A 9,237-nucleotide genomic window follows, 5' to 3' on the forward strand; every position below is an offset into this window, starting at 1 on the left:
CCTAAAGAAGCTGTGGTTAAAGAACTTAATCAAATGGTTACCAGTCCAACCACCATTGCATTGTTGGGTCCCTCAATAGCTTGTATTCCTAATTATAGGTTTCCTTTGAATAAAGCTAAATACGTTAAATGTAATGCAAATCTTCAATCTCAAACTGTCCTGTACTTTAGAATGCTTCTGTATGGTGTAAATTATGTGCCAAATCTTCCAAATGAAATAAAATTTGCATGTAAAACATCAAAAAGTAAGTAATATATTGCAAAAATCATTGGACTTAATTTTTTAACAAGATGACTACTCATTCACATTAATTTTTCATACTCTTTTTTTGCAGATTTTATTAATCCTTTTGTGGCTTCTGAAATATCTCCAACTTCTACAATCTTTCATCAAGCTTTTTTTTATTATTGGGTAAAAGTTTAAGAAGACACAATTCACCTTAAACCTCTACTGATCAAGTGAATTTAGAGTATCAATCACTGATTAACTAATATAATTTACCAGGTTTATGTTCGTTACATCTGATTAGTTGATGTGATGTTGATGCACACCCCCTGGTGGCCAAAGGAAGAAGTGCCATAAAGGAACACAAGTTTACTGTTTAACAAAACAGCAACTGGAGAAAATTCAGTCCTAGAAATCCCAGCCTGGCCATTATGTTTTCTTTTGTCTATTCCAACATGTTTCATTTAATGAACCAGCTAATTCTCAAGTACTTCATGAGTTAAGACAATGTCAAATTGCAAAATGTGCCATTAATTTCTAATTCCACCCCAATCTCTATGGCACATACTGTAAGCATGCAATATAATGTTTAGTCTAGGACTGCTGCCTGCAGTTGCGTGGTTACTGGTCCTTGTCTGGCTTGTAGATTGAGAGGGTTCTGGCAGAAGGATCAGTGGCTTCAATCCAGCGGGGCATCCAGTAATGGGGGGTCCATTCCCCGCGGCCTGGGTAATGCTTCTCAAAGATTTGGCGGAAGAAGAAGCCTTCTTTGGTAGTGGGGGGGTTGAAAGGAAATAATGTAGCTGCTTTCTCCAGCTGAGAGTCATTAACCTGCACAAACAAGAATCAGAGGCTAAATGAGACAATAACTGTGGTATCCCTGTAAACTACACATTTTTGGCTTCTTTTTTGGTAATATCATCAAAATGCTATGATGTATGTGTAACAAGGAATGAAACTAGTTTGTTTGCTTCATTACCTTTATAATTTGAGACCCTGATGTTTAGCCAATTAGTCACAACAAGATGTATATTAGCTGTGAAGGCAACTGTTGTAGGGGGGTTTTACATCACCATGATAAAACCACTGCCTGACCCAAAGAGATGTAGTTAGCTAATAAGCAGTTAGCTGTTGGACCTATAGTTGGGTCAAACATTGCTTCAGAGAACCAGCCCTCTGCATGTTGCTTCTCAGCACATGCATAAAATCAATAAGGTCTTACTGAGTTTGTATTTGGGGAGCTGTTAGAACTGCCCATGCAAGTGGACCAGACACCAAATCTGGGAACTGGCTGAACCTTACAAGAAACTTTAGTCTATGGGTCCTGGATTTTTGGTAAGGCTTTAACATGTGCCATATTGTCAATTCTGATTTTCACCCCAATTGAAATTAGTCCTCTGCATTTACCCATCTGTGCAATTAGAATGAATGAACGAACACACACACACACACACACACACACAGTATTGATCACATGTGCTCAGAGCGGTGGGCAGGATTAAGTGCCTTGCTCAAAGGCACCTAGGGCCTGGGAATCAAACCTACGACTCTCCAGTCACAACACCGGTTGTCCCCAACCACCAGACCATGACTATATCGGGTGTACCTGAGACTCGATGTGCTCCTGCAAGCTTGTGTACCAGGACTTCTTCGTGGATGTCAGCCCATCACTGAAAGCCTCTTTGCGTCTCCACAGTATTTCATCTGGAATCAGATTCTGCCCTCTGAACGCATCCCTTAGAAGATGCTTCTCCACCCCATCCTGTTTTGACAAAGCAGGCTTTTTAATCATAGTACTATTTTACGCATACTAGCAAATTTACAGTACTGCAAATGCCTTGGTAATTTAATTGTACAGAGTTGCCATTTTATTTATAGATTTCTTTTGCACATATGGTATTTCAGTGCCTATAGCTGAAACATAGTTCATTCAGATTTATATGAGACGAACCATTGGAAAATCGACCTCTTTTATGAATGCGTTGTATATATATCGTGTGTGTGTGTATTATATTACATATATATGTTGCAGTTACGCATGAAGAGGAATGAGTGATAATGGATCCTTTCCTGCTAGTTGTTTGTGTTAATACATTTACATGTAGCACATCTACATAATTTACAGGCATCATTAGCAGTTATTATATTTACGTGATCATTTATCTCACTCTTCACAAGCATATCTCAGATGTTTTTGTCAAAGAGTTTAGTGGAGGATGCTGAAGTCTTTAAGAATACTGGTCATGGTTTCATTTGCTGGATGATATTTGAGCAAAGGAATTTCTGTTGTACTGTAGACAGTTTAGATCAGGACATCCATTCCTAAACATGTGAAACACAAGCAAAGGCTTCGTCGTTGACTTCTGTTGGAAATTGAGTTATAAAACTATTTACATTTGTTTCTTTTTTTCATTCTCATTACAATGTTTTAAACCCTAAATGATGGGATGGAGTTTTTACAGGCCTTTGAATTATGAGTAGTAGTGCAAATAAAAAAAACGAGTTTATACGTTTATAATAAATAGATGATTGTCTTCAAACCACAATTTCGAGACTTAATAAATGTTCTGCTCATGCCAGGATGCGTATCCCATGTTCATACAAGAGCTGGTGGAACGTGTAGAAGGAAGAAGTGAACACTTGCAGCAAATGTGTTCAACAGACTTTACACCATTTCAAATAAACTTTACACTGATGGACCTCTGTGTTTGTACATTGCATAACCAATATTTACGAGTGCATTTATGGTATAAACTAATATTTAAAACATCCACTTAACACCTGCTTGTTTGTTCAAAACCAGATCACTAATGAAAGAGACCAGTGAAAACATCCTCAGGGCACAGATCTCTGTTACCCATTCAAGGAGCTGAGCTAGGAGTAGATCACAGCAGAAACCATCAGATTATTACAGATTATGACCCAGTGTTCCACCTCTGCTCTGGAAATGTTTCTGAACGTAGTAAAGTTCTCCTCACCTTAGGCACCCTCATCTCCTCAGGCAGAGAGAGGAAGTAGGCAGTGAACCTGTGGTCCAGGAAAGGCACCCTGAGCTCCAGCCTAATGAGACGATGGCAGAGAGACAGCCATGAACAGAGGACTCAAAGGGAGGGGGGGGGGGGGGGGGGGCAGTGACTTTATTTAGCTGGACATTACAGAGCCCACAGATGTGGCAGGCGTGGGTGCGTTACGAGGGGGTGCAGGGCTCTTCTCACCCGTGTGCGGCCGTAGTTCTGTCTGCTCTCAGCGCGTCAAACAGGTACAGCTCTTTCAGCAGTCGCTCACTGTCCTCCGCAGCTGCCTTTGGCGTGGGAGCCTGGAGAAACAGGAGACCCTTTACTTTCAAAAAAATTCACATACTGGGGTGCACATTCTACTGTCACACAGGTCCAGTGCATTCAGACACCTCAGATGTTATGTCAACCCATGAACGTGGTCACTTGAAAATGAGGGCAAGCACTTGCTGAGGGCGTAGATCAGCTGTACCTTGTGGAAGTAGATGTAGCCCTGGGCGAGTTCATCAGATCCTTCCCCAGAGAAGATTACAGCACTGTCGGTTTTCTCACGAATATACTTAGATATCAGATACATGCCTAGAGACATAGAAGGGCCCCAATTAAAAAAAGGTGTGTAAACCTTTACTGCCATCTAGTGGATAAATCATGTCAAGTATAAACTACAGGTTAGCCCACTGTACCTGGTGCTACAGATTTTGGTGATGGCTATGGCAAAGATATATTACAACTCGGCAGCAGAATTTTTTTTTCTGAGTAAGAAGTTTCATTGATGTGTTTTCTAGTTGCCCACAGATCACATTTTCAAGTGTGGCCCTTGAGAGAACTATTCTCCCTAAGCTCCAAGGACTTCACCCTGAACTAGGGATGCAAATGATTAATCGACTTTCGATTAATTGTCGATCAAGAGGTTAGTCGATCAAAATGTATTAATCACGATTAATCGTTTTAGCGTGCTACTGTAGTAACTTGAACAGAGCGTAAGAACGAGAAGTGAACACGTGTCGCGAAAGACCAGAGTGGCAAACAAAATGAAGCGGGCGAAAAGACGTGCGGTGTGGGACCATTTTGAAGCGGGTTCGGGAAACAAGACAGAAACTGCGTAATCCAGAAAATCCCGATGAGGTAAACTTTATTTTCCACGCAACTCAAACAATAGCACCGTTCTCTCTCCGCTCCCCCAGTGTCACTTAAAGGACCAAGTGCCTGTCTGTTAGGGAATTCGCTGCGAGGAGTAGTAGTCGCTACAATTTCAACATTGTTAATTTAGGCAAAGAAGTCAAATATTCTCTGTGTAATGCGGTATTGAAGTATAACAGTTCCACTAGCTCACTCAATTATCATTTGAACACCGTGCAGCTGTCCTGCATATCACCACTGCACCTGGTCAACCTAAAATCACAGCTACACTGGGAAGGCGAGCGTTTTCGAAGCTCGCTACGAATAAAGAAGAGTGAGCTAAAAACAAAGCTAGCTACTGCTACTGCTGTAGCCCTTACAACAGATTGTTGGACGGCTCTAACAGAAAGTTACATTACCGTGACGTGCCACTACACTGACGAGAACTGGCAGCTAAAATCTGCAGTGCTGATTACGACGAACATGTCGGATAGACACACCGCTGACAATTTAGCTGACAAGCTCAATGATGTTGTGGAGACTTGGGCACTCTCCGGTCGTGTTACAGCATGTGTTCACTACAAGGCTAGAAACATTGTCCAAGCATAGGCTCAATAATATTCTGTTTGGCTCTCTATTTAATTTCTTCTTTTTTTTGTCTAATGTCTAATGTTTCAAATGCAAGAACGGAGCCAGTCCTTAATTTATTCCTTTTTAAATGAAAGAATGTATTTTGTTATACCATAAAAATTTCCTAATGCATAATTACTTGAGCAATATATCATATAATACAATATAATTATCATAATATAATATATACTTTTTGAACAAAGTGAACCATTTAGCTGATATTTTTAAAGGCCCTATTGAAACACTGAAATTCAGGTGAAAAACGCCGCTTATTGATTAATCGAAAGTCGATCGATAAGATCAATCAACTAACGATTAATGAATTAATCGATAATTTGCATCCCTACCCTGAACACATTGGAATCAGCTCGTTTTTCTCATTAATCTACACACAATACTCCAATCACAAATGCAAATCACAATGACAAAGCAACAATAAATGAATTAATGTACTGTAAATAGTGAAAGAATAAACAAAACAAAAAAAAAGACACATCCTCATCTACTCAGTTGGGTATTTTAGCCAAAACATTTTGGAGATTGTTCTGTCTGTAGAAGCTGTAGATATCATGATGTAGATCAAAGTCACTTGGGTGTAGAAGTTTGTAAACTGAAGGATTCAAGCATGGGCTGAGGTGGTTTTACTCCCTGCAGGTATATACTACGTAGATACAGAAGATACTAACAGAAAATATTTCTAGAACTTAACTCTTGAAGATATTTCTGAATAGTATAAAGGCTAGCAATGATATGAAAATCATGACGTTTTGTTAAATGTTGCCCGTCAGGTCTTGGTATTAATGTGTTCCATGAAGAGACCAACGGAATTGGTTGTGCTCACCGACAGACGCGCGCACTGTGGTGATATCATAACTCTCCAGGTGGAAAATGACCTCGTCCAAAGCACGGATGCCCTCTTCTGGGGTGAAGTTCACCTCATGGTGTTCGCTGCCTATATGAGCTGCGACCTACAGCACAAGAAGACCATTCCAAACAGTCAAATCTACATTTGCTCATTCTAGTGGACCAGCACAGGTGTTAAAATGTCCTCCACTGATTAAAACACCACTGGCCTTGCGTGCTGCCACGGCGTCCGGACTGTCGTCTGTACCGATGGCGAACGTCTGGATCGGGTACTGCAGCTTCTCCTCCTGGGCCAGTCTGACAAGTGTGGCAGCGACCAGGCTGGAGTCGAGGCCCCCTGAGGGGTAAAACAGCATTAGTTGACATGAACAGTCCACAACACCACATCTATAAAAGAAAGAGACAGCGGCACCAAACGAGTGGAGGTACCGGAGAGGAGGCAGCCAATCCTCCTATGGGCCATCAGTCGCTTCCTCACTGCGTTTTCAAACAGGATCCTGATGTTGCTCTTGACGGTCTCTAAAGTAAAACCTAGACAAGCACAGAGACCGAAACCCTGTACAGACCAAGATTCCTGCACGGATTCTAAATGCAAAAGACACCTTTCCTTATAAAACACATGCCTGTTTTGAAATAATATTAGTGTAGGTTTCTGACTACGGACATAGCTGCTACACGATTTGTGATAACGCTATACGTGATCACCTGTGACATCAGTAGGGGTTTTACCTGTGCCGAGTTCCCCAGCATTGTCATGGACACTATGTTGGGGCTCATCGGTGCAGCTATGGAAACGGTCCAGTTGTATGGACTCAACCTTTCCGGTTGGTTTCAAGTCAAACACCTCAAAGTGGCCCGGTGGGAAAGGGGTGATCTTTGCACATTCAGACATGCAATGGGTAATCTGCATCAGACCTAGAGGTGTGGAGAGATTTACAAAACAATAAGAATACTGCATGTACAACTCAGCTGTTATGAACAGTTGAAGCTGACAACCTTTAAGGTACCTTTGGCCTCTGAGCAGACAGCGAGGAAGCCATTATCGGTCAGCTGCCTGAACAACGGCCTTATGCCATACGTATCCCTCCCGAGGACAACCTTTCTATTGGCAGTGTCCAACAGAATGAAGGCAAACACGCCATCCAGCAGGGAGGCCATCTTCTCAATGCCAAAGCGGTCGTACAAGTGAAGAAGGACCTCTCCATCCATTTGGGTCTGACAGTCAAACTCAAAGTGCTTTTTCAGCTTTAGAGAAAGAGAATGGTGACATACACAATTGTGAATACAGTGGGGAGTAATGTTACAATAAAACATTCCAACCAGCTGCCTTGAAGACTGAAAAACAGGGTAGGTGAACCCACGCAGGGGTGCAGGACGTACCCGTAGGTGGTTGTAGATCTCGCCATTATAGCAGAGCCAGAGATAAGGGAACTTCTTTATACGCAGGGGCTGCATGCCATGGAGCGGGTCTACGATGGCCAAACGGTGGAAACCGAAGCAGCAGTTTGTGTAACCGTTAACGTTCTCAAACCGGAACGCATCAGGACCACGATGTGCGATCTTCATAGCACTGGTACACTGAACTGACAGACACTCATCGCTGCCAAACAAGGCCCATATACCACACATTTTGCTTCTGGAAACAAAACACACATTTGTTATTAGTCTCTTATCCACAAATTGAAATAAAACATTCAGTTATTTCAAAGTTGGCTTTAATAGGGGAAATGGATTTGCATTGATGTTATCTGGCAAAAATGGTCATGTAAAATGACTTAGTTTGGGCTTGTTCAAATGCACTAGCTGATAAACTAGTTAAACTAGTGCAACTGAGGCAAGCAGTCACTCAATGGGCAAGATTGTGTCCAGCACAGTAAAATATTCTTTATCAGTAATCAAGGAGATGACTGATTTAGAATAAAATAGAGCTGAAGGAACTCAGATAATGATCTCTCTGCAGGGAATGCACTTTCAGATACACTTTCAGACCTGCACGGTACTCCTCCAGAGATATAGTGCAAATTTGTAGTGAAACTTTCCTGCCCTTACAAAATATTTTATTCTTCACATTATGAAACACCCATTATACTAAACTGAGATCTAGTGGTCTGTATGTTTCTTCATACAGACCACTAGAGATTCTTAATCTCATATCAGTGTACTTAAATATACATTGATAAGTAAATAAATAAATACAGAAAATATTTCTTTAATAATAAACAATTATTTTTAGATCACATTTCGAGTTATCCATTTCAAATGGATGAAAGCGAAACTTTTTAATGAAAATGTGCGACAAGCTACAAAATGTAGTCGCCGCCTGCCGTGGCTACACAATACATACATGTTCAGAAGGCAGTTCTTATTGGTGTGGGCATGAAAAGACACAATTTCTTTTAAAGTTACCCAAACCGTTAGTGTTAAATGCGCTTCCTCCTTGACTACACGTCCTTTTAACCAGCAGATGCCGTTTGGCTAGCGCTAGCTAACATTGGTTAGCTGCAAACCTACATGCACTGTAAATGGAGCTTAACATAGAGAAACATTTTCCAATACAAAGGCTAAAACAGATCCAGAAAGCCACGCTTCGCTCACACTTAAAACAGGAGGGAAATTACTTAAAAGTATTTCACGTGCATTAAAATCATCGATATAATTTAGTTTTTACCTTAAAATAAGGATGTCTCCGTACCAGCGTGACCATACGCGTAGACAGTAGCGCAGCTGAACTGTACAGCTGACGAAATTCTGATGAGGATTTCTTCAAGTTGACGGTCGCGCAACAGGAAATTCAAGCTGCGGCGCAGCAGTGGAATGGGTGTATGGCGTCAAATCTATGGCGTCAAATTCAAGTGAAAAATCACTTCGCGGAGGAAAGCTGCTTATTTGCGCGAGCATAAATGCACTCGCGCGGAGAGAGCTTCCTTGCGCGAGCATAACTACTCTCTGATGAGCAAAATTACTCTCGCACTCCACGATAGTGTTGTGTCGCGAACTTCGTTCAAATGAACGAATCATTTGAGTGAACAAACTGAATCGAATCACTTCCTCTGCTGATTCGTTCCTTTTTCAGTTCAGTAGATGAGCTCAGTAGCGACCGTGCAGGCCGGCAGGGGAACTGCAGCGTGGTCTGTGAATCACCAAATCACCCGCGAATCTGGAGGCGGACACTCTCATTGTGAGGGAACTGCGCATGCTCAGTGATTTGTTCACTGTACTGAGGGCTCCCGTTCACTGGCTGCATCTCAATTCAGGGGCTGCAGCCTACATAGACCGCGTAGACCACAGCCCACGGTGGCCACACACTTCGAAGGCCGGGTAGGCTGCATCTCACGGCTGTTAAATGAAACAGTCTAGCCTTCGAAAGACGTATGTTTGCGTGACC

General features: G+C 41.9%; 1 protein-coding gene across 1 annotated transcript; it reads right to left on the reverse strand.

Annotated features, from left to right (window-relative positions):
- Positions 1 to 384: 384 nt before the first annotated feature.
- Positions 385 to 8,873, reverse strand: asns (asparagine synthetase). The gene is made up of 12 exons (XM_076995359.1): positions 8,521 to 8,873; positions 7,233 to 7,488; positions 6,860 to 7,097; positions 6,582 to 6,767; positions 6,282 to 6,383; positions 6,062 to 6,189; positions 5,830 to 5,956; positions 3,712 to 3,818; positions 3,441 to 3,541; positions 3,204 to 3,285; positions 1,832 to 1,987; positions 385 to 1,056 (listed from the first exon to the last, which is right to left on the reverse strand). The coding sequence occupies exons 2-12, from the start codon at positions 7,479 to 7,481 to the stop codon at positions 847 to 849; spliced, it is 1,686 nt and encodes a 561-aa protein (XP_076851474.1). The 5' UTR covers positions 7,482 to 7,488; positions 8,521 to 8,873; the 3' UTR covers positions 385 to 846.
- Positions 8,874 to 9,237: the final 364 nt, after the last annotated feature.

Source organism: Brachyhypopomus gauderio, unplaced genomic scaffold, assembly GCF_052324685.1.
Source record: "Brachyhypopomus gauderio isolate BG-103 unplaced genomic scaffold, BGAUD_0.2 sc197, whole genome shotgun sequence".
NCBI lineage: Eukaryota > Metazoa > Chordata > Actinopteri > Gymnotiformes > Hypopomidae > Brachyhypopomus > Brachyhypopomus gauderio.

Coding starts and splice junctions, on each gene's coding strand:
- asns (XM_076995359.1), bottom strand. CDS start 7,481: ATGTGTGGTATATGGGCCTTGTTTGGCAGCGATGAGTGTCTGTCAGTT. Junction 5,957..6,061: donor ACGCCGTGGCAGCACGCAAG/GCCAGTGGTGTT, acceptor CTTGTGCTGTAG/GTCGCAGCTCATATAGGCAG. Junction 3,819..5,829: donor CACAGTGCGCGCGTCTGTCG/GTGAGCACAACC, acceptor CTATGTCTCTAG/GCATGTATCTGATATCTAAG.